General features: G+C 39.0%; 6 protein-coding genes across 6 annotated transcripts in view; 1 reads left to right on the top strand and 5 right to left on the bottom strand.

Annotated features, from left to right (window-relative positions):
* The first annotated feature begins 568 nt into the window (after window positions 1-568).
* LOC122883340 (ATR interacting protein) overlaps window positions 569-25,047 on the top strand; it is a 57,067-nt gene continuing 32,588 nt past the window's right edge. The window contains 1 exon segment of the mRNA XM_044211875.1: window positions 569-1,763. Within this exon segment, the coding sequence (XP_044067810.1) occupies window positions 1,663-1,763 (101 nt within the window). The 5' untranslated portion in view covers window positions 569-1,662.
* On the bottom strand, window positions 3,441-5,380 carry LOC122883389 (transcription factor HES-5-like). Its single transcript, XM_044211998.1, has 2 exons — window positions 4,986-5,380; window positions 3,441-4,876 (listed from the first exon to the last, which is right to left on the bottom strand). Exons 1-2 carry the CDS (start codon window positions 5,106-5,108, stop codon window positions 4,451-4,453), a joined length of 549 nt encoding a protein of 182 aa, XP_044067933.1. The 5' UTR covers window positions 5,109-5,380; the 3' UTR covers window positions 3,441-4,450.
* On the bottom strand, window positions 8,184-9,924 carry LOC122883394 (transcription factor HES-5-like). The gene is made up of 2 exons (XM_044212013.1): window positions 9,787-9,924; window positions 8,184-9,677 (listed from the first exon to the last, which is right to left on the bottom strand). The coding sequence occupies exons 1-2, from the start codon at window positions 9,907-9,909 to the stop codon at window positions 9,252-9,254; spliced, it is 549 nt and encodes a 182-aa protein (XP_044067948.1). The 5' UTR covers window positions 9,910-9,924; the 3' UTR covers window positions 8,184-9,251.
* On the bottom strand, window positions 12,589-14,196 carry LOC122883388 (transcription factor HES-5-like). Its single transcript, XM_044211983.1, has 2 exons — window positions 14,002-14,196; window positions 12,589-13,891 (listed from the first exon to the last, which is right to left on the bottom strand). The coding sequence occupies exons 1-2, from the start codon at window positions 14,122-14,124 to the stop codon at window positions 13,466-13,468; spliced, it is 549 nt and encodes a 182-aa protein (XP_044067918.1). The 5' UTR covers window positions 14,125-14,196; the 3' UTR covers window positions 12,589-13,465.
* LOC122883380 (transcription factor HES-5-like) lies at window positions 17,135-18,155 on the bottom strand. Its single transcript, XM_044211970.1, has 2 exons — window positions 17,998-18,155; window positions 17,135-17,888 (listed from the first exon to the last, which is right to left on the bottom strand). The coding sequence occupies exons 1-2, from the start codon at window positions 18,118-18,120 to the stop codon at window positions 17,463-17,465; spliced, it is 549 nt and encodes a 182-aa protein (XP_044067905.1). The 5' UTR covers window positions 18,121-18,155; the 3' UTR covers window positions 17,135-17,462.
* On the bottom strand, window positions 20,930-22,416 carry LOC122883398 (transcription factor HES-5-like). The gene is made up of 2 exons (XM_044212026.1): window positions 22,259-22,416; window positions 20,930-22,149 (listed from the first exon to the last, which is right to left on the bottom strand). The coding sequence occupies exons 1-2, from the start codon at window positions 22,379-22,381 to the stop codon at window positions 21,763-21,765; spliced, it is 510 nt and encodes a 169-aa protein (XP_044067961.1). The 5' UTR covers window positions 22,382-22,416; the 3' UTR covers window positions 20,930-21,762.

Raw genomic sequence — 25,047 nt, 5'->3', positions numbered from 1 at the left:
GGATCAATGACTTTGACTGAGCACACGCTCATCATCCCATCACACACGTGAGGGAATAACATTTATGGTGTGATGTATGAATTACATGTATGATAGAAGTAAATATATATATAACTAAGTGGAATTTTTGTTTTTTTCTTGTGTAACTATTTTATTGAGCCAAAACCTGAAATGTAGCAGGTGAAATCACTTTTTTTGAATTGATAGTTAAGTTAGATATTTCATTTTGTTTATTTAACGTAATCTGTTTCACTTTAATTTTGCCTAATCAAAAATATAAGCATTTGCACAACAGTAATATAAGATGTTAGACTGTGATGCCCACTAAAGCACGTAAAAGAAACTCAACACAATAACCATGCTGCTGTCCAGCCTTTTGACACGTGCCTTGTAGTCAGTGTGAGTAACAGGTTGAGCTCAGTTTCCCACACTGACTCCCTGTATGATGTGGTCAATGAAGCACAAAGGGACTTCTGTGACAGATGCTGGCCGTGTGTTGTTATAGAAACAGAGTCTGACATCACCAGCCATCTGAGGAAAGGATGCCATTGGCTGGCTCTGACTGTTAGCAAAATTTGAAATCTTGGTGAACAGTCTATGATAGAAAATCACCAAAATGACTTACCATCTCATATCTTGAGTCCAATCATTGTTATTGTCATCCATTGCGAACCTCCAGTCATAATCACGCCTCATTACTGATCATCAACTGGATCTAAATTTCAGCTCTACACACGAGGGTGGGAGGTTTCCTGGGGGGCAGCTGTTTCCTGAAGTGTGCCAAATCCCTTTGGAGAATCATTTGCTGGCTGCTGGTGGGATGAATGTCATTCACACTCAACTCTGCTCTCCAGAGCTTTCCCACACTCCGTCCATTAGCAGAAAATAGGCATGTGCCCCCCTACAAATGGACTTTCTGAGGATCCTGTACACAAGCAGTTTCCTGCTCCTGAGGGTAGAGACTGGGCCCCATCAAAAAAAGAATCATCCATTAAAGTAAAAAGTGGGTACTTAAGCAATATGTGAAAATTTAGAATGAAGTACTTCACATTTTAGACACACGATTAATTAATTAATATTGTAAAATGCTAAAACATCATGTCTGTGTAATGAGTCGGGGTCTGAACATCAGGGCGGAACGTGTCATTATTTGATTTTGTCCCCTCAGGTCATAATTAATATGACAGGAAGTATACTGGATAACACCTCACGCGCCAAAATTAAGATTGCTAACTCTTGTCAAAAATTAACAGTAGAAGCCGGTCTTTAAAACTACTTGTGACTCAAAGTTTACACGAGTAGTAGGGAGGCCAGATAGTACAGCACCTGAGGAAATGTTAGGGGACGAGGCGTGTAACAAGTGAAGAAACTCAGGACAGTGACAGGAAGCCAACACCTCAGCGGTTAACGTTAGCTAACGGCTAACGTTGGTCCAGGACAGTCTGTTAGCCCAGCTCGTCTATCTCCAAAAGACTGGATCTGAGGTTCTCCGTTGGGACTCCAACCACCATGCGGATGCTGTTTGGACTAACAAACCAAAGGAAGTCTCTCTAAAACTTTAGTCTGTCTGTTTATACAAAAGCCAGAAGAACAGAGATCGGTTCGCATCTAAAAATCGTTTCAGCCGTTAACGGATTTAACGGACATTTTCACTGAACATTGATGGACCATGCTTGGCCTTTGAGAGAAACCGGTGCAGTTGTGACTGAAAGGATATTATTCTCAGACATTTCACCACCGACCCTCGTCCCTAAGTTTCAGAGGTGAGTAACTGTTAGCTAAAGCTTTATTTTCTACCACTAGCTGTATTGTCCTCCTAAGCTGTAACATTTGATTATTTGTGACATTGCCTCACAACTGTTTGGGACTTCTGTTAAAATGTCGCTGTCCGTGGTGTTGAATAATAAATGTAAGTTAGCTTAGCTAATAAGACAATAATGTGACGTGAATGCGGTGAGAACTGTCCTGTTTTCTAAGTTATTTATTTAGTAAATGAATGTTTGTTCTGGTTTGTTCTCAGTGTCAGGTAACAAACCAGAAGTAACATAAATTTACATAAACCTTAAGGCCAAGTGGTCTAACGCTAGATACAGACGGGGACAAATTAAAGGGAAAACCTGAATAAAAGAGTGGAGAAACAAATCAAATGCAGATGCTTCCGTGCACCAGACCTCACTGAATGGTTTAGTGAGTTTGAAAATGATGTGAATAAAATGCTGCGGCCTTTACAGTCACCAGATCTCAACCCAGTTTCACACCTATGGAAGATTTTGGACCAACGTGTAAGACAATGCTCTCCACCACCATCTCCATAAGACCAAATGATATAATATAAACCTTCATCTTCAAATCTGTTTAGTGATGTCTGTGGCTGTCTCTGATGCTAAATGTCCTTTTGTTATGTCTGGCTATGTTTATTTTTCTTTCTATCTGCTGTACTCAGGTCTCTCTTGCAAAAGAGATCTTGATCTAAATGAGATTACCTGATTAAATAAAGGTGGTATATATCAGTGAGGGAACATCTTGTGGAGGAATGGTGTTCATCCCTTTCACAGACTTCCACAGACTTGGCAAGGAGCACTGAAGCTGTTCTGGAGGCTCGTGGTGGTCTGACTCCATGCTAAGACACTTCATGTTGGTTTTTCTTTTAAGTTGTCACCCATCTGTATTTCGCTGCGTTAAACAGCCTCTTAGCATATGCGTTTAACAGGTTAAATTACATAGAGTAACTGGCAGAAACTTTGTCAAACACAGCCTAAAAATATTGTCTCTGACTCGATGAAATGACAAAATTCTAAAAAGTTGTAATGCTGATTTACATCAGAGGAAGATTTACAACCAAAGGTATGATTTAACACAAATTCCAATTTTAAGAACTAGGGTCCCTTTTGATCTCTGTCTCTTCAGGGCAAAGGTCTGGATGTATTGTCCCACAGGGCTCTGTGAGTGAGTTTCCTCTGGTTTCCCACACTCTGTCCTTTCACTGGAGGAACAATAGAAGTGTGTCTTATTGTGCACGTTGTTAGATACAATGTCAGACCTCTTTAAAGAGAGAATGGTTAACTTTACACTTTTTTCATTAAAACATGTGAAACTAACAATTTACTACTAGTACTCCATATAAATAGATTGACATAAAATTCATAATCCCTCATCAAAATCTTAATTGAATCACATTACTATGCTTAGTTTTAAACTAAACAGGTAAGTTATGAATTTGTGTGTGCTGAAATTTATCTTGATTTGTCAATCAAAGTTTGAAGAATGATGCAGACCTCTATCAATGAAGTGAAAATGAAAATAAGTGTAGAAAGTCTCTCCTTCGTCATTATAAAGCTGGTAACCATGACACACAAGGACATGAGAACACAAAATTTGTAGCTGGCAGTGTTTGTTTATTCAACAAGGCACATTGAGCCACATCAAGTAATTAAGTTCCAACTAGAGGTGATGATACATCACAACAACAACAACTTGTAGATTTCTACAAGACACACTGTACTCAGAGAGAGTAAAGGAACAGCTGTCTTTATAAAAGACAAACGATTTACAATATTTGAGGACACAGTACTCACTGTCCTTTGAGATTTTTTTCCCAAATGGATCAAAACATTTGCACTTAATGAACAAAATAAAACATAGTAAAAACTGACCTTACAACAGGTCACATAGTTCTTAATAACCACTAAACTCAATTGATTCTCAAAATGTACAAATTACATTGTCACTGGAAAACTGTGACATTAAACAAACCTTTTACAGTAGAAGGAGAAACATACTGATCTTACAGCAGATAATTTTTCAGTTATCACATAAAGTGAGGGAAAGTCCATTATGACAAAATGTCCATAAAAAGGACAATTTTGAATCAATTCCAAATCATCAAAACCTTTCAAGAGGTAATAAATAACGCTATGGACTATGTTGTACCAACACATGACGCGCAGTGAGGCTTAAAAGCATCACAGGAAAATTGTACCATTAGGAAAACCTTTTAGAAAAAAGGATAAACATTTGGATCTTACAACAGATCAGTTTTGAATCACCAGAGATTTAAGTGAGGTAAAGTCCATTATGACAATATGTCCACAAAAAGGACATTTAAGGTTTTTTGATCAGTCTGATCAATATCAATCAAAAGATAACAGATGTTACCATAGCATTATATACTTCCAATACTGGAAGTACAGTGAGGCATGATAATAATTGCTGATGCAATCAGATTTGGTTCATGCATCATGCATGATAAGATGTTCTCTTTCTTAACTTGAAAGATATTGTTGCTGTCATTTCCTCAGGAAATGTCATCTTGCACAAAGAAAACACACAAAATACAGCTTCTGTTCATACAGAAGAACAAGTCCATAAAATTTCATAGAATTCAGTCCAGTAATCTTTGACCAATGTGGTCGTCTCAGTTTGTCTGGTAGTCACTCCAGTCTGTAGGTGTCTACCACGGCCTCCAGGGGGCGCTGTTGGCTGGACTCTTCTCTGTGGTGATGCTGGTCTGGACTGTGGAGCTCAGAAGAGAGAAGTCAGCCTCTCTCAGGTTCTTATCAGAGGAAGACTGCAGCTTGTTGAAGTCGGTCAGAAGTCTTCTCTGGGACTGTGTCTTCACCTGTTCCTTGGACAGGAAGTGTTCCACCTCTTGGACACACCTGGAGTAGCCCTGATCAACAGCTGCTGAGTCCACAGCTTGATGCTGCTGCTGCTGCAGTCGTCTCAGGACACAAACGGTCATCTCCAGGATGTCTGCTTTCTCCAGCTTGGAGTCTGGCTGCTGTTTGAGGAACTCTGGACCCAGGAGAGACTTGAGCTGCTCAATGCTGCTGTTGATTCGCTCTCTGCGTAACTTCTCCACCAGAGGCTTTCTGAGCTGCAGGAAGAAGAACAAAGTCATTAAGAAACTTATCCTGGAGTATAGTGTTAGCATTCACAAAGAAACCTTTCACGAAGCATTAAGTTTTCTTGAATCTTCAGTTTACCTTGTGGGTCAGAGTCAGATGCTCCTGAGAGTTGGTCATTGCTGCAGTGATTGTAGGTGCCATGGCTGGATCTCTGAGCTGTAGAGGTCTCTGTAGAGAGAATCTGATCTCTGCTGGCTTCATCCCTCCTATTTATAGTCCCACATCTCCATATGAATGTGTGGGTTTGGGTCTGGCTGGAGTTTCTCACAGTCTCAGCCAATCAGAGAGCTTGGTGAGACAATATGGGGTGCAGCACTGTGAATGCTGTTATTGCCTGGGGGACAATGATTAGATCTCAGGGGAACAGGTGGAGGACTGGGGGGGTGATGGAGAGAGACTCACAGAGCTCTGTGTGAATCTGGGAAAGTGTTGACCCTGTAGAGAGAGCCGATCTGCTGCCTGATGCTGGGATCAATGACTTTGACTGAGCACACGCTCATCATCCCATCACACACGTGAGGGAATAACATTTATGGTGTGATGTATGAATTACATGTATGATAGAAGTAAATATATATATAACTAAGTGGAATTTTTGTTTTTTTCTTGTGTAACTATTTTATTGAGCCAAAACCTGAAATGTAGCAGGTGAAATCACTTTTTTTGAATTGATAGTTAAGTTAGATATTTCATTTTGTTTTTTAACGTAATCTGTTTCACTTTAATTTTGCCTAATCAAAAATATAAGATTTTGCACAACAGTAATATAAGATGTTAGACTGTGATGCCCACTAAGGCACGTAAAAGAAACTCAACACAATAACCATGCTGCTGTCCAGCCTTTTGACACGTGCCTTGTAGTCAGTGTGAGTAACAGGTTGAGCTCAGTTTCCCACACTGACTCCCTGTATGATGTGGTCAATGAAGCACAAAGGGACTTCTGTGACAGATGCTGGCCGTGTGTTGTTATAGAAACAGAGTCTGACATCACCAGCCATCTGGAGGGAAAGGATGCCATTGGCTTGGCTCTGACTGTTAGCAAAATTTGAAATCTTGGTGAACAGTCTATGATAGAAAATCACCAAAATGACTTACCATCTCATATCTTGAGTCCAATCATTGTTATTGTCATCCATTGCGAACCTCCAGTCATAATCACGCCTCATTACTGATCATCAACTGGATCTAAATTTCAGCTCTACACACGAGGGTGGGAGGTTTCCTGGGGGGCAGCTGTTTCCTGAAGTGTGCCAAATCCCTTTGGAGAATCATTTGCTGGCTGCTGGTGGGATGAATGTCATTCACACTCAACTCTGCTCTCCAGAGCTTTCCCACACTCCGTCCATTAGCAGAAAATAGGCATGTGCCCCCCTACGAATGGACTTTCTGAGGATTCTACTGTTTGGTACAGACATTGTGGACACCCCCTTAAAAAACAACGTAATGCTACCATTTATAGTTAAAGTGGGCACTTAAATATGTAGAGACCATCAAAATTATTTCTTGTACATTTTAGACATATAGATAAGTAATTAATATTGTAAAATTCTAAATCTCATGTTTTTGTACTGGGTTGGGGTCAGAATATCAGAGCAGATCGCCCGATTATGCATTTTTTCCCACTCAGGTAATAATTAACTAGACAGGAAGTGTGACAATTGACTTTGCTTGCTAACATGGGAAATGAACCTTAAAAGATGGTCATAAGTTATTCAGCAATGTTAGTTCTGGTTTGCTCTCAATGTCCTTTATGTTCAAGTGGTCTACTAGATATTTCTCAACAGCCTCTAGGCATGTGAACCGTGTGCCGTAGTTTTATGTTTCAGCTGTTTGCTGTTCAAAGCCCGAGTATCACAGGTCGTAATTCTGAGAAACATAGTGTTAAGTAAAATGAACCAAATTCTTATGCTTAAATGTGTTTTACAGGTTAAAATACATAAGTGAAACTTTTTCAAAGACAATGCTAAACATATTGGCTCTCACTCGATGATTTAAAAAAAAAAAAAAAACTATTTCTTTATTTAGTCAGGCAGCCTCAGTGAGATTAAGATCTGTTTTCCATGAGAGACCTGAGAACAAGAAACATTCAGAAGAACACAATCAACACAATAAACAAGGAATTAGTATAAAAACAGTTACAGGAATCTTAAAAAAACATCAGATAAAAAGCTTTAAAATCTCCAAGGGGAATGTAGGACTCTAGTTTGAGGGCAGTTTGCAGTTCATTGCATTTAAAAGGTGTATAGTCCCTGAAACCAGTTCTGCCAACATTAGTGGGTACATGGGAGATATCTGAGGTTAAGTAGTTACTGGATTGTGTACTGTAGTTACTAGATTTAAATGAGAGAAGAGATGTGAGGTAGTTTGGAAGCTTCAACAGTAGAGCTTTATAGATGAATAACAGGAGATGGCTGTTTCTTCTTGACTGTAAGGAAATCCATCCAACCGTGTGATACAAAGAAGAATGATGAGTAGAAAATGTGTCATTTGTGATCAAGCGTAATGCACTATGATACACAGGATTTAACTGCTGAAGTGTTGAGGGGTCAACATGACAATACAGAATATCTCCATAGTCAAGGACAGACTTGAAGCTTGACTGACAATATGAAATGACAATATTCTAAAAAGTGATAATGCTGATTTACATCAGAGGAAGATTTACAACCAAAGGTATGGTTTAAAACAAATTCCAATTTTAAGAACCAGGGTCCCTTTTGATCTCTGTCTCTTCAGGGCAAAGGTCTGGATGTATTGTCCCACAGGGCTCTGTGAGTGAGTTTCCTCTGGTTTCCCACACTCTGTCCTTTCACTGGAGGAACAATAGAAGTGTGTCTTATTGTGCACCTTGTTAGATACAATGTCAGACCTCTTTAAAGAGACAATGGTTAACTTAACACTTTTTCCATTACAATACTTGAAACTGACAGTTATATCAAAATACAGGCTCAGCAAGAGTCTCTTTGAAATGTACTTTTTCTCATTTGGTTTGATTACTTGACTTACTCCATATAAAGAGAGTGACATAAAATTGATAATCCCCCTTTGTCAAAAATCTTAATTGAACCACATTACTATGTTTAACTTTAAACGGGTATGTTGTGAAAAAACAATTACTGTATGTGCTGAACTCTATCTTAAGTTGTCAATCAAAGTTAGGAAGAATGATGCAGACCTCTATCAATTGAATGAAAATTAAAATAAGCGTAGAAAGTCTCTTTCGTCATTATAAAACGGGTAACCATGAGACACAAGGACATGAGAACACAAAATTTGTAGCTGGCAGTGTTTGTTTATTCAACAAGGCACATTGAGCCACATCAAGTAAGAAAGCCCCAACTAGAGGTGATGATACATCACAACAACAACAACTTGTAGATTTCTACAAGACACACTGTACTCAGAGAGAGTAAAGGAACAGCTGTCTTTATAAAAGACAAATGATTTACAATATTTGAGGACACAGTACTCACTGTCCTTTGAGATATGTTTCCCAAATGGGTCAAAACATTTGCACTTAATGAACAAAATAGAAAAATAGTATAACGTGACCTTACAACAGGTCACATAGTTCTTAATAACCACTAAACTCAATTAATTCTCAAAATGTACAAATTACATTGTCACTGGAAAACTGTGACATTAAACAAACCTTTTACAGTAGAAGGAGAAACATACTGATCTTACAGCAGATCATTTTTCAGTAATCACATAAAGTGAGGGAAAGTCCATTATGACAAAATGTCCATAAAAAGGACAATTTTGAATCAATTCCAAATCATCAATACATTTGAAGAGGTAATAAATAACGCTATGGACTATGTTGTACCAACACATGACGCGCAGTGAGGCTTAAAAGCATCACAGGAAAATTGTACCATTAGGAAAACCTTTTAGAAAAAAGGATAAACATTTGGATCTTACAACAGATCAGTTTTGAATCACCAGAGAGATTTAAGTGAGGTAAAGTCCATTATGACAATATGTCCACAAAAAGGACAGTTTTTTGATCAGTCTGATCAATAACAATCAAAAGATAACAATGTTACCATAGCATTATATACTTCCAATACTGGAAGTACAGTGAGGCATGATAATAATTGCTGATGCAATCAGATTTGGTTCATGCATCATGCATGATAAGATGTTCTCTTTCTTAACTTGAAAGATATTGTTGCTGTCATTTCCTCAGGAAATGTCATCTTGCACAAAGAAAACACACAAAATACAGCTTCTGTTCATACAGAAGAACAAGTCCATAAAATTTCATAGAATTCAGTCCAGTAATCTTTGACCAATGTGGTCGTCTCAGTTTGTCTGGTAGTCACTCCAGTCTGTAGGTGTCTACCACGGCCTCCAGGGGGCGCTGTTGGCTGCACTCTTCTCTGTGGTGATGCTGGTCTGGACTGTGGAGCTCAGAAGAGAGAAGTCAGCCTCTCTCAGGTTCTTATCAGAGGAAGACTGCAGCTTGTTGAAGTCGGTCAGAAGTCTTCTCTGGGACTGTGTCTTCACCTGTTCCTTGGACAGGAAGTGTTCCACCTCTTGGACACACCTGGAGTAGCCCTGATCAACAGCTGCTGAGTCCACAGCTTGATGCTGCTGCTGCTGCAGTCGTCTCAGGACACAAACGGTCATCTCCAGGATGTCTGCTTTCTCCAGCTTGGAGTCTGGCTGCTGTTTGAGGAACTCTGGACCCAGGAGAGACTTGAGCTGCTCAATGCTGCTGTTGATTCGCTCTCTGCGTAACTTCTCCACCAGAGGCTTTCTGAGCTGCAGAAAGAAGAACAAAGTCATTAATAAACTTATCCTGGAGTATAGTGTTAGCATTCACAAAGAAACCTTTCATGAAGCATTAAGTTTTCTTGAATCTTCAGTTTACCTTGTGGGTCAGAGTCAGATGCTCCTGAGAGTTGGTCATTGCTGCAGTGATTGTAGGTGCCATGGCTGGATCTCTGAGCTGTAGAGGTCTCTGTAGAGAGAATCTGATCTCTGCTGGCTTCATCCCTCCTATTTATAGTCCCACATCTCCATATGAATGTGTGGGTTTGGGTCTGGCTGGAGTTTCTCACAGTTTGTAGCCAATCAGAGAGTCCAACAAGAGAAATTCCTTTGCTTCGCTGCTACATGCTCAGTGGTCATATTAGAAAGGGACAATAGTTAGATCTCAGGGGAACAGGTGGAGGGCTGGGGGGGTGATGGAGAGCGACTGACAGAGCTCTGTGTGAATCTGGAAAAGTGTTGACCCTGTAGAGAGAGCCGATCTGCTGCCTGATGCTGGGATCAATGATTTTGACTGAGCACACGCTAATGATATTCACCCTTTTACTTAACCCTGTCGGTGCAGGTTTATTCATCCTTTATTAACTATTACATATTAATCAGTCTGCTCTTTACACTGTTGTTCTTTATGCATTTTACCAGACTCTTCAATATTATTTTAAAATCAAAACAGACTTTTGTCAGTTCTGCAAGGCACTTGCAATCAACATTAAATGTCCATGGTGTTATTATATTCATGTTTAAACTGAGACAAAGTCATCCTGGTGTCCAGATGTAGCAGGTGTGTCCTCTGTCTTGTGGCTAGTAGGTGGTGTGAGTAGAAAGTTGTTCTCAGTTTCCCACACTGAGTCTTTGCATGATGTGGTCAGTGCACAACAAAAGGACTTTGAAAGGAGCTTTTGTGACGGATGCTGGTCGTGTGTTGTAATCGAGACAGAGCCTGACGTCACCAACCATCTGGAGGGAAAGAATACCATAGGTTGCCTCCAAGGTTTGATAAAACTTTTAAAACACAATAAAAAAATACATCAAGTGTCATACTAAATTTGTACCAAATCTTTCTAGTAGTAACTGTAGAAAATGTCAATATCCTGGAGTGGATCAAAATGTCAGCTCTGTATATGAGTGTGGTGAGGTTGAGGCAGATGTTTCCTGAAGTGTGCCAAATCCCTCTGCACAAAAGTCGGCTGCTGGTGGGGTTGAGGATGCTCATCAAACTGAACTGTGTCTCAGTTCTCCAGAGCTTTCCCACACTCTGTCCACTGACGTAATGTTCACTCTAAGTGCCATGTTAAAACACGTTTGTCTTTGGCACAAGTAGAAGCCATTATTTTTAATTCATTTTATTGTATTTGTTTAGTGTAGAGCTAAAGATCGTATGTATTTTAAAAAACTTTAGAGCGACATTCATTCTGCTGTCCAGATGTAGCACAGTCTTCTGACTTGTGCCTTGTAGTCAGTGTGGGTGGAAAGTTGGTCGCAGTTTCCCACACTGACTCCCTGAATGCTGTGGTCAATGAACAACAAAAGGTCTTTGAATGGAGCTTTTGTGACTGATACTGGACGTGTGTTGAAGTAGAAACAGAGTCTGACGTCACCAACCATCTGGAGGGAAAGAACGCCATTGGCTTGTTCTGATAGTATGTAAAGTTTGAAATTACCATTACATTTTCATCTTGAAGGGTCAGCTATTTTTATGTGCCGATAATTTAGTCAACTTCCAATCATTGTCGTAAATTTTGACCATCCAATCATAATTGTGCCTTTGTATCAGCAAGTGGATAAAAGCTTCAGCTCTATAGATGAGGGTGGGCGGTTGAAGCAGCTGTTTCCTGAAGTGTGCCAAATCCCTCTGGACAAAAGTCGGCTGCTGGTGGGGTTGAGGATGCTCATCAAACTGAACTGTGTCTCAGTTCCCCAGAGCTTTCCCACACTCTGTCCACTGACGTAATGTTCACTCTAAGTGCCATGTTAAAACACGTTTGTCTTTGGCACAAGTAGAAGCCATTATTTTTAATTCATTTTATTGTATTTGTTTAGTGTAGAGCTAAAGATCGTAATCAAAACTGACTAAAATTTTAACATTAGCCATATTTGACTGGCCAGTAGTATAATCATACAAATTCTTGGAAAATTCAAAGTTTATAATAAAAAACATACACTTAGATAAAAATATAAAATGGGTGTTATCCAGAATCCTCACATTGCTCTACCTGACATTTACACTGAACAATATTTAGCTTTAAGTAATTGGTATCCAAATTGTCAATATTGTACTGTAAGAGTGTCTTTGTGTGAAACTTGAGTTACAGTTTAATCTAACATGTTATGTAGCTTACCGACATTTTGTGATCTGTTATTTTAAGCCGTTAAATATTTTCTGTTCCAATCGATCAACTTGCAATATTTTCAGATCTGTTGATGCTGACAAGTTTTGTTCTAATAATGGACTAACTTTACAAGCATGATTTGAAACAAATAAGCATGTTATTACTTTAATTCCACTATATTCCCTCTTAAACTCTTTCTCTCTAGGACAGAGGTCACGATCTGTTGTCCCATTGGGACTCATGAGTGAGTTTTCTGTGGTTTCTCCCAATCTGTCCTTTCATTGCTTTTACTGTAGGGTCAATACCAGTGTGTCTCATTAGGTATCACATCACACACTACCTGAAATGTGTGGCCTCTTGTAGGAGAGAACAGTTAACTTAAAACGTTTCACAGTCCAACACCTTGAACTGACAATTGCACCAAAATCATGACCTAGCAGAGGTTTTGTCATTGAAACATGATTGGAGGCACACGTCTCCACTTGGTTTGGCGATATATGATGTATCTATTCTTCATCATCACTATGTTACTATGCTTCAACAAATAAAACATGAGCACAAAATGCAGCTGATTAGGTTATGTTTTTGTTTATTCAAACAAACTCAATGATCAAGTATGACATTTTCATCTGGAGGCAGGTAAATGTGATGATACATCACAACAATAACTTGGTAAAATCTCCAAGGCACACTGTACTCAAACTGAGTAGAGGAACAGTCGTCTTTACAAAAGACACAGACAGTATGAGATTAATCAACACTCAGTCTTGCAAAAAACATTATTTAAAATGGACATTATCTGCACTTTATAACAAAAGTGAAGGAGAAAAAACGGACCTTAGAACAGATCAGGTTAAGATGATCACAAAGTGATACGAGTAGGTTAATACTCAGTCAAGTCAATTAATCTTCATGAAAGAAAAAGAAAGCAGCACAGCAATCTTAGAAAGCACCAGGTTAATAAGCAAACCTTTCAGACAAAAGGATAAAACATACACATTGATCCTATAACAGATCAATGTTGAGTAATCAAAGATTAAAATTACGAGATCAAGTCTATTATGACAAAATGTCCACACAGTGCACAGTTGGAGGATCAAAATTATCACTGACAATGAATTAGTATACGTCATTTCATCGCATATTACCAGAAAGTACCACAGTTGTGCATTCTAGTAAATGCTCGCTTGCGTTACTTTTGAATTGATTGATGAAACATACATTAATGATGCTCTTTCTTAATGTGAAAGATAGTGTTTCCATATTTCACTTTTCCCTAGGAATTTTTTTTTTTCAACAAGAAAGATTTAAATACACAAAAAAGTATTTAAACAGCATTCTTTTTCATACAGAAGAACAAGTCCTCGAATTTCACAGAATTCAGTCCAGTAATCTTTGACCAATGTGGTCGTCTCAGTTTGTCTGGTAGTCACTCCAGTCTGTAGGTGTCTACCACGGCCTCCAGGGGGCGCTGTTGGCTGCACTCTTCTCTGTGGTGATGCTGGTCTGGACTGTGGAGCTCAGAAGAGAGAAGTCAGCCTCTCCCAGGTTCTTATCAGAGGAAGACTGCAGCTTGTTGAAGTCGGTCATAAGTCTTCTCTGGGACTGTGTCTTCACCTGTTCCTTGGACAGGAAGTGTTCCACCTCTTGGACACACCTGGAGTAGCCCTGATCAACAGCTGCTGAGTCCACAGCTTGATGCTGCTGCTGCTGCAGTCGTCTCAGGACACAAACGGTCATCTCCAGGATGTCTGCTTTCTCCAGCTTGGAGTCTGGCTGCTGTTTGAGGAACTCTGGACCCAGGAGAGACTTGAGCTGCTCAATGCTGCTGTTGATTCGCTCTCTGCGTAACTTCTCCACCAGAGGCTTTCTGAGCTGCAGAAAAAGAGAACAAAGTCATTAATAAACTTATCCTGGAATATAGTGTTAGCATTCACAAAGAAACCTTTCATGAAGCATTAAGTTTTCTTGAATCTTCAGTTTACCTTGTGGGTCAGAGTCAGATGCTCCTGAGAGTTGGTCATTGCTGCAGTGATTGTAGGTGCCATGGCTGGATCTCTGAGCTGTAGAGGTCTCTGTAGAGAGAATCTGATCTCTGCTGGCTTCATCCCTCCTATTTATAGTCCCACATCTCCATATGAATGTGTGGGTTTGGGTCTGGCTGGAGTTTCTCACAGTCTCAGCCAATCAGAGAGCTTAGTGAGACAATCAGGCATGTGGAGCAGCAGCACGCTGAATGCTGTTATTGCCTGGGGGACAATGGTCAGATCTCAGGGGAACAGGTGGAGGACTGGGGGGGTGATGGAGAGAGACTCACAGAGCTCTGTGTGAATCTGGGAAAGTGTTGACCCTGTAGAGAGAGCCGATCTGCTGCCTGATGCTGGGATCAATGACTTTGACTGAGCACACGCTCATCATCCCATCACACACGTGGGAGATTGACAATTAATTACAGCTATGGTAAAACATACTTTATAAATAACATGTAATTAAATCAAAAAATCACTGTAAATACATGTTTGTGTCTAAATAATTTTATTGTGCCATAATCAAAAATCTAGTTGTGCCTTTCATGTTGTTTATTCTCCATTTCATCTTGATAATTCAGTTACAGGTTTCTTTTAATGTGACTTGATGTTTTCTTACATTTTTAAGAGGTATTAAAAAAAATATGATGCCCATCGTGTATTAAAAATGTATTTAAAAAAACTTTAGAGCGACATTCATTCTGCTGTCCAGATGTAGCACAGTCTTCTGACTTGTGCCTTGTAGTCAGTGTGGGTGGAAAGTTGGTCGCAGTTTCCCACACTGACTCCCTGAATGCTGTGGTCAATGAACAACAAAAGGTCTTTGAATGGAGCTTTTGTGACTGATACTGGACGTGTGTTGAAGTAGAAACAGAGTCTGATGTCACCAACCATCTGGAGGGAAAGAACGCCATTGGCTTGTTCTGATAGTATGTAAAGTTTGAAATTACCATTACATTTTCATCTTGAAGGGTCAACTATTTTTATGTGCCGATAATTTAGTCAACTTCCAATCATTGTCGTAAATTTTGACCATCCAATCATAATTGTGCCTTTGTATCAGCAACTGGATAAAAGCTTCAGCTCTATAGATGAGGGTGGGCGGTTGAAGCAGCTGTTTCCTGAAGTGTGCCAAATCCCTTTGGAGAATAGTCTGCTGCTGGTGGGGTTGAGGATGCTAATCATGCTAAACTCTGCTCTCCAGAGTTTTCCCACACTGTCCATTGAAAGAAATTTCAAATATACCTTTGACATCTCTTTTGTTTTGGAGGCCATTTTGTTTTTTCTTTCTCTTTTACTTTGTACAGCTCATCAAGATTTCATTTCAAAATATATAAAGTCAAAATTGGGAGTAATGGCAACCAGCGGAGAAATCGCCTATTTCATTTAAACACTTGAAAAACCTATAGTGTAAATATAACCAATATACACTGAGGTCAACTTGTGACACTTGGCTCTGGTCATATTTAGTCAGATGAAAACACTGACCAGTGTGGTATCAATACTGAACAATGTTCCCTTTTCTAGTGTAACTGTTGTAATGTCAGAATATCATAAGGCCGCAATCCTAAAATGTTATTGAAACTCAACAATCCAATTATCATACATTATAAATTCTAAATAACAATCCACTTTCACATTTGACCTAAATGACAGAAACTTATAAGATGAGTTTTCAAAGCTGCAACTTCAGGAAATGCCAATGTATGTAAAACTGTTGTTGGTGATTTTGACATCGGAAAAAAGAACTGAATCTATGTTTTGAAACTGGCTCCAAAAATGAAAACTTCTTAGTCTAAGTCCCTTTTAGTCTTTCAGGGCAAAAGTCTGGATGTATTGTCCCACAGGGCTCTGTGAGTGAGTTCACTCTGGTTTCCCACACTCTGTCCTTTCACTGCTTTCACCGGAGGAACAATAGAAGTGTGTCTTATTGTGCATCACTTTAGATACAATATCTGACCTCTTTAAAATAGGAAAGGGTTGACTTGAAACTTTTTACATTAAAACACCTGAAACTGACAATTTTATAGAGGTAATTTTGCTGCTAGATTTGAAATACATGTTTGCTCTATCAGTTTGAAGGCTTGACCTGCTGCATTTAAATTGAGTGACATAAAATTGATAAAGCCACTTCATCAAACATCTTGATGGAACTGTGTCGGAATTTTCTATGCTTAAGTAAGTTTTGCAAACACAGTTAACATGTGTATTGAATTTAATTTCAATATTTTTCAATTCAAGGTTGGAACATTGATTTAAATCAATTACAATGACTGTAGAAAGTCTCTCTTTCGTCATTATAAAGCAGATAACCATGAGACACAAGGACACGAGAACACAAAATTTGTAGCTGGCAGTGTTTGTTTATTCAACAAGGCACAATGAGCCACATCAAGTAAGAAAGTTCCAACTAGAGGTGATGATACATCACAACAACAACAACTTGTAGATTTCTACAAGACACACTGTACTCAGAGAGAGTAAAGGAACAGCTGTCTTTATGAAAGACAAACGATTTACAATATTTGAAGACACAGTACTCACTGTCCTTTGAGATTTTTTTCCCAAATGGATCAAAACATTTGCACTTAATGAACAAAATAAAAAATAGTATAAAGTGACCTTACAACAGGTCACATAGTTCTTAATAACCACTAAACTCAATTGATTCTCAAAATGTACAAATTACATTGTCACTGGAAAACTGTGACATTAAACAAACCTTTTACAGTAGAAGGAGAAACATACTGATCTTACAACAGATCATTTTTCAGTAATCACATAAAGTGAGGGAAAGTCCATTATGACAAAATGTCCATAAAAAGGACAATTTTGAATCAATTCCAAATCATCAAAACCTTTGAAGAGGTAATAAATAACCCTATGGACTATGTTGTACCAACACATGACGCGCAGTGAGGCTTAAAAGCATCACAGGAAAACTGTACCATTAGGAAAACCTTTTAGAAAAAAGGATAAACATTTGGATCTTACAACAGATCAGTTTTGAATCACCAGAGAGATTTAAGTGAGGTAAAGTCCATTATGACAATATGTCCACAAATAGACAATTAAAGTTTTTTGATCAATATGATCAATAACAATCAAAAGATAACAATGTTACCATAGCATTATATACTTCCAAAACTGGAAGTACAGTGAGGCAAGATAATAATTGCTGATGCAATCAGATTTGGTTCATGCATCATGCATGACAAGATGTTCTCTTTCTTAACTTGAAAGATATTGTTGCTGTCATTTCCTCAGGAAATGTCATCTTGCACAAAGAAAACACACAAAATACAGCTTCTGTTCATACAGAAGAACAAGTCCATAAAATTTCACAGAATTCAGTCCAGTAATCTTTGACCAATGTGGTCGTCTCAGTTTGTCTGGTAGTCACTCCAGTCTGTAGGTGTCTACCACGGCCTCCAGGGGGCGCTGTGGGCTGCACTCTTCTCTGTGGTGATGCTGGTCTGGACTGTGGAGCTCAGAAGAGAGAAGTCAGCCTCTCTCAGGTTCTTATCAGAGGAAGACTGCAGCTTGTTGAAGTCGGTCAGAAGTCTTCTCTGGGACTGTGTCTTCACCTGTTCCTTGGACAGGAAGTGTTCCACCTCTTGGACACACCTGGAGTAGCCCTGATCAACAGCTGCTGAGTCCACAGCTTGATGCTGCTGCTGCTGCAGTCGTCTCAGGACACAAACGGTCATCTCCAGGATGTCTGCTTTCTCCAGCTTGGAGTCTGGCTGCTGTTTGAGGAACTCTGGACCCAGGAGAGACTTGAGCTGCTCAATGCTGCTGTTGATTCGCTCTCTGCGTAACTTCTCCACCAGAGGCTTTCTGAGCTGCAGAAAGAAGAACAAAGTCATTAATAAACTTATCCTGGAGTATAGTGTTAGCATTCACAAAGAAACCTTTCATGAAGCATTAAGTTTTCTTGAATCTTCAGTTTACCTTGTGGGTCAGAGTCAGATGCTCCTGAGAATTGGTCATTGCTGCAGTGATTGTAGGTGCCATGGCTGGATCTCTGAGCTGTAGAGGTCTCTGTAGAGAGAATCTGATCTCTGCTGGCTTCATCCCTCCTATTTATAGTCCCACATCTCCATATGAATGTGTGGGTTTGGGTCTGGCTGGAGTTTCTCACAGTCTCAGCCAATCAGAGAGCTCCGTGAGACAATATGGGGTGCAGCACTGTGAATGCTGTTATTGCCTGGGGGACAATGGTCAGATCTCAGGGGAACAGGTGGAGGACTGGGGGGGTGATGGAGAGAGACTCACAGAGCTCTGTGTGAATCTGGGAAAGTGTTGACCCTGTAGAGAGAGCCGATCTGCTGCCTGATGCTGGGATCAATGACTTTGACTGAGCACACGCTCATCATCCCATCACACACGTGAGGGAATAACATTTATGGTGTGATGTATGAATTACATGTATGATAGAAGTAAATATATATATAACTAAGTGGAATTTTTGTTTTTTTCTTGTGTAACTATTTTATTGAGCCAAAACCTGAAATGTAGCAGGTGAAATCACTTTTTTGAATTGATAGTTAAGTTAGATATTTCATTTTGTTTTTAACATAATCTGTTTCACTTTAATTTTGCCTAATCAAAAATATAAGATTTTGCACAACAGTAATATAAGATGTTAGACTGTGATGCCCACTAAGGCACGTAAAAGAAACTCAACACAATAACCATGCTGCTGTCCAGCCTTTTGACACGTGCCTTGTAGTCAGTGTGAGTAACAGGTTGAGCTCAGTTTCCCACACTGACTCCCTGTATGATGTGGTCAATGAAGCACAAAGGGACTTCTGTGACAGATGCTGGCCGTGTGTTGTTATAGAAACAGAGTCTGACATCACCAGCCATCTGGAGGGAAAGGATGCCATTGGTTGGCTCTGACTGTTAGCAAAATTTGAAATCTTGGTGAACAGTCTATGATAGAAAATCACCAAAATGACTTACCATCTCATATCTTGAGTCCAATCATTGTTATTGTCATACATTGCGAACCTCCAGTCATAATCACGCCTCATTACTGATCATCAACTGGATCTAAATTTCAGCTCTACACACGAGGGTGGGAGGTTTCCTGGGGGGCAGCTGTTTCCTGAAGTGTGCCAAATCCATTTGGAGAATCATTTGCTGGCTGCTGGTGGGATGAATGTCATTCACACTCAACTCTGCTCTCCAGAGCTTTCCCACACTCCGTCCATTAGCAGAAAATAGGCATGTGCCCCCCTACAAATGGACTTTCTGAGGATTCTGAGGTAATAATTAACTAGACAGGAATTGTGAAAATTGACTTTTCTTGCTAACATGGGAAATGAACCTTAAAAATGGTCATAAGTTATTCAGCAATGTTAGTTCTGGTTTGCTCTCAATGTCCTTTATGTTCAAGTGGTCTACTAGATATTTCTCAACAGCCTCTAGGCATGTGAACCGTGTGCCGTAGTTTTATGTTTCAGCTGTTTGCTGTTCAAAGCCCGAGTATCACAGGTCGTAATTCTGAGAAACATAGTGTTAAGTAAAATGAACCAAATTCTTATGTTTAAATGTGTTTTACAGGTTAAATTACATAAGTGAAACTTTTTAAAAGACAATGCTAAAAACATTGGCTCTCACTCGATGATTTAAAAAAAAACCCAACTATTTCTTTATTTAGTCAGGCAGCCTCAGTGAGATTAAGATCTGTTTTCCATGAGAGACCTGAGAACAAGAAACATTCAGAAGAACACAATCAACACAATAAACAAGGAATTAGTATAAAAACAGTTACAGGAATCTTAAAAATACATCAGATAAAAAGCTTTAAAATCTCCAAGGGGAATGTAGGACTCTAGTTTGAGGGCAGTTTGCAGTTCATTCCATTTAAAAGGTGTATAGTACCTGAAACCAGTTCTGCCAACATTAGTGGGTACATGGGAGATATCTGAGGTTAAGTAGTTACTGGATTGTGTACTGTAGTTACTAGATTTAAATGAGAGAAGAGATGTGAGGTAGTTTGGAAGCTTCAACAGTAGAGCTTTATAGATGAATAACAGGAGATGGCTGTTTCTTCTTGACTGTAAGGAAATCCATCCAACCGTGTGATACAAAGAAGAATGATGAGTAGAAAATTTGTCATTTGTGATCAAGCGTAATGCACTATGATACACAGGATTTAACTGCTGAAGTGTTGAGGGGTCAACATGACAATACAGAATATCTCCATAGTCAAGGACAGACTTGAAGGTTGACTGACAATATGAAATGAAATGACAATATTCTAAAAAGTGATAATGCTGATTTACATCAGAGGAAGATTTACAACCAAAGGTATGGTTTAAAACAAATTCCAATTTTAAGAACCAGGGTCCCTTTTGATCTCTGTCTCTTCAGGGCAAAGGTCTGGATGTATTGTCCCACAGGGCTCTGTGAGTGAGTTTCCTCTGGTTTCCCACACTCTGTCCTTTCACTGGAGGAACAATAGAAGTGTGTCTTATTGTGCACCTTGTTAGATACAATGTCAGACCTCTTTAAAGAGAGAATGGTTAACTTTAAACTTTATATATTAAAACACTTGTGACTAACCGTTATACCAAAATAATGGTGCAGCAAAACAAACTTTACTTGACTTACTCCATATGAATACAGTGACGTAGCATTGATGATCCCTCTTCATCAAAATGTTAATTGAAATACATTAAAATTTATTTTACTTAGATTTACTCTAAACAGGTATGTTATGAATTAACAATTACTGTATATGCTGAATTTTATCTTAGGTTGTCAATCAAAGGAAGAAACAGTGATGCAGACCTCTATCAATTAAGTGAAAATGAAAATAAGTGTAGAAAGTCTCTCTTTCGTCATTATAAAATGGGTAACCATGACACACAAGGACAGGAGGTGTTTGTTTATTCAACAAGGCACAATGAGCCACATCAAGTAAAAAAGTTCCAACTAGAGGTGATGATACATCACAACAACAACAACTTGTAGATTTCTACAAGACACACTGTACTCAGAGAGAGTAAAGGAACAGCTGTCTTTATAAAAGACAAATGATTTACAATATTTGAAGACACAGTACTCACTGTCCTTTGAGATTTTTTTCCCCAAATGGATCAAAACATTTGCAATTAATGAACAAAATAGAAAAATAGTATAACGTGACCTTACAACAGGTCACATAGTTCTTAATAACCACTAAACTCAATTGATTCTCAAAATGTACAAATTACATTGTCACTGGAAAACTGTGATATTAAACAAACCTTTTACAGTAGAAGGAGAAACATACTGATCTTACAACAGATCAATTTTCAGTAATCACATAAAGTGAGGGAAAGTCCATTATGACAATATGTCCACAAAAAGGACAGTTAAAGTTTTTTGATCCGTCTGATCAATAACAATCAAAAGATAATAGATGTTACCATAGCATTATATACTTCCAATACTGGAAGTACAGTGAGGCATGATAATAATTGCTGATGCAATCAGATTTGGTTCATGCAACATGCATGACAAGATGTTCTCTTTCTTAACTTGAAAGATATTGTTGCTGTCATTTCCTCAGGAAATGTCATCTTGCACAAAGAAAACACACAAAATACAGCTTCTGTTCATACAGAAGAACAAGTCCATAAAATTTCATAGAATTCAGTCCAGTAATCTTTGACCAATGTGGTCGTCTCAGTTTGTCTGGTAGTCACTCCAGTCTGTAGGTGTCTACCACGGCCTCCAGGGGGCGCTGTTGGCTGGACTCTTCTCTGTGGTGATGCTGGTCTGGACTGTGGAGCTCAGAAGAGAGAAGTCAGCCTCTCTCAGGTTCTTATCAGAGGAAGACTGCAGCTTGTTGAAGTCGGTCAGAAGTCTTCTCTGGGACTGTGTCTTCACCTGTTCCTTGGACAGGAAGTGTTCCACCTCTTGGACACACCTGGAGTAGCCCTGATCAACAGCTGCTGAGTCCACAGCTTGATGCTGCTGCTGCTGCAGTCGTCTCAGGACACAAACGGTCATCTCCAGGATGTCTCCTGGACCCAGGAGAGACTTGAGCTGCTCAATGCTGCTGTTGATTCGCTCTCTGCGTAACTTCTCCACCAGAGGCTTTCTGAGCTGCAGAAAGAAGAACAAAGTCATTAATAAACTTATCCTGGAGTATAGTGTTAGCATTAACAAAGAAACCTTTCATGAAGCATTACGTTTTCTTGAATCTTCAGTTTACCTTGTGGGTCAGAGTCAGATGCTCCTGAGAATTGGTCATTGCTGCAGTGATTGTAGGTGCCATGGCTGGATCTCTGAGCTGTAGAGGTCTCTGTAGAGAGAATCTGATCTCTGCTGGCTTCATCCCTCCTATTTATAGTCCCACATCTCCATATGAATGTGTGGGTTTGGGTCTGGCTGGAGTTTCTCACAGTTTGTAGCCAATCAGAGAGCAGGGCAAAAGAAAATTGAATGCTTAGCTTCCACATGCTCAGTGGTCATATAAGAAGGGGACGATAGTTAACTTTAATGCATCACATGTACAAAAGATCAGAGACTCTATATTCAGTCAAAGTGTAAGACTCACTTATATCCTGTAGGATATAAATCACTGAATGACTTACATGTAACTCAAAACATCAGTGAAACATTGATTTGTCAGTAATATGTAACTGTAGTCTACAATACTTCTGAAATCCTCTGAGGTGTAACTTATTTTATTAAAATAGTAATACATGCATGCTGCCTCCAAACCATACATTTATTTAAACTTACATTGTTTTGATCCCAGTTGAATCTTTGTCAGGTCAAGATGTTTAAAAATGGTCACCACATTCACACAGCATGTGTACCAATAGCCTGTTAGACTCTGTGATGACAGGTGTTTTTAACTATTCCAGCCCACCCAATTGTTGTATGTAATGAAATAGTGTACAAGACAAAAAGCATTAAAAACGTATTTATCAGAAAATCTCTATTTATATACATCTTATTTTTCCATTAAGTTATACTATCATGTATGTCCTTTGTTGCTGAGACTATAGACAGCTGTTAACAAGAATATATACCTAAAATATATCTAAATTTACAAAATTGAAAATTTGCAAGAAATATGAAATATAATTTCATATTTTTGGTTCAGACCTCTTGGTGTCAAAGTTTGAAGTGTAACTTAATGCCATATATCCACTATTATGTAATATTCATTCTGAATATTTTGATACCAACACATTCCTTCTTAACCCCTGTCTCTTCAGGGCAGAGGTCTTCTCATCTTTTGTCCCATTGGAGCTCTGTACAAGTGTTTCTCATTACCCATCACTTTAGCTGCAATGTGTAGCCTCTTGGAAAGAGAAAAGATTAAAGTAAACTGTTATCTCCTAAAACACCTGGAGCTGATAACTGCTCTAATGTAAAAAAAAAAAAAGAAGAAACATTTAAATAATGAGAGGCCCATTGAAAATGCCCCCACTGAGTTTATTGACTAATCACTGCAGAAAGAGTGACATAGATGATGTCAGTTTATCCAGTTTCATCGATCCAATCAAAATTACCACATTTAGATTTCAAATAAAATATATGTATTTCAAACTAAGACGTTCATAATCCAGCTGTATCAATAACATAAGTAATTCAAATGCAACAATGGATACTTGCGGTAGTTTGCACGTGTCATAGAGATGGCTATGTTGTTATCATGTGACATGGTGAATTATATTGACCTCTTTCTTTTTTTCTTCTTTGATCCTGAGCTGTAGAAGAGAAGCATATATCTGTTGCAATTATGTAATTTTTTTTTATTTTTATGAATGCCATCTGCATCCCTTATAACCTTATCAAATACTGTCAACAATTATTTAAAGTTCACTCTGGATTTGTGTTGGGCTTTTAAACCAACAGCATTTATCCAAACCTTGGCAGTCCTTGATGAAAAAATGTCTTGACTTATTTATTTAATGGTTAAGAAATGAGTGAGCCAACATGAATCAATGTGTATATCAAATCTGTTTACTTAATATATTGTACATATAAAATTTGGCCTCACTTAATAATGTATTACATACATTAATTCACCTATTCAAGCCAGAGGTTTACTGTTCATATCTGAACATCAAGACGCCCCAAATATCATATGAATGAAAACACAAAACCACCATGTCATAGCTAATTAAAATCTCTTTATTACAATCACATGTACATCATCATATTCCAAAAAGCTTGCTGTTGTGAAAAGTACTCTTGCACAGACAGATGGAGGTGGTGTTGCAGGCTGGATGGAGGGATTGTCAGATGGAGTAAAACAAGTGTTGAGTTCGCCAGCAGCAAGTGTCTCCGCTCCAGTGTGCTTTTAATTTCACATCACATGAGGACAGCAATGCTATTTTCAGCTCTCTGTGTCCTTGTGTAACGTAAGCAAAGAGAGTGAAGGGGGGAGCGGGTGGGTAAGAAAAATTCTTTCTTCGTCATCCATTATTCAGACTGTTTGAGTTACAGCCACACAGAGAGTCACAGAGAAGGAAAATGTGGAAACAAACAGGGTGGTGGTTTGATTCCACGTCTTCCACGTCTGATTCCAAGTGTTTTAAACAAACAGTTTTACATTTCTGTAAATCCTCTTTTTCTCCGTCTTCTCCAGAGTCAGATAAGAAGATGATCTCAGTTTCATCTCTGTGCATCCAGTAGAGAGATAGACCCAGGACGTGCTTAGCTTAGCACAAAGACTGGAAGCACAGCAAAACTGCTAGCCTAGCTCGATCAAAAGAGAAAACCTTCAAGCAACTCCAAAGCTGTGATTTAAACAAGCCGGTTACTTAGGCCTGGCAACCCCTCCATGAGGACAGAACTTTTTATATAGTGCATGCAGTCACTATGCCCAGCTTAGCCTGGTTCCAGACCTCTGAATCTCTCTCACATCCCCAATTTGAATATGCCAGGTGTTGTGCTGAATGATGGCTGTATTCCTGGTTGGAAAAACTACTAAGCCGGGGGGGGGTTGACGAGTAAGAAAAATGTACCCAAGCATGATTATGT

This window comes from Siniperca chuatsi, linkage group LG2, assembly GCF_020085105.1.
Source record: "Siniperca chuatsi isolate FFG_IHB_CAS linkage group LG2, ASM2008510v1, whole genome shotgun sequence".
NCBI classification, from domain to species: domain Eukaryota; kingdom Metazoa; phylum Chordata; class Actinopteri; order Centrarchiformes; family Sinipercidae; genus Siniperca; species Siniperca chuatsi.
The sequence above is the reverse complement of the archived record's forward strand: the minus strand, read 5'-3'. Positions and strand labels throughout refer to the sequence as shown.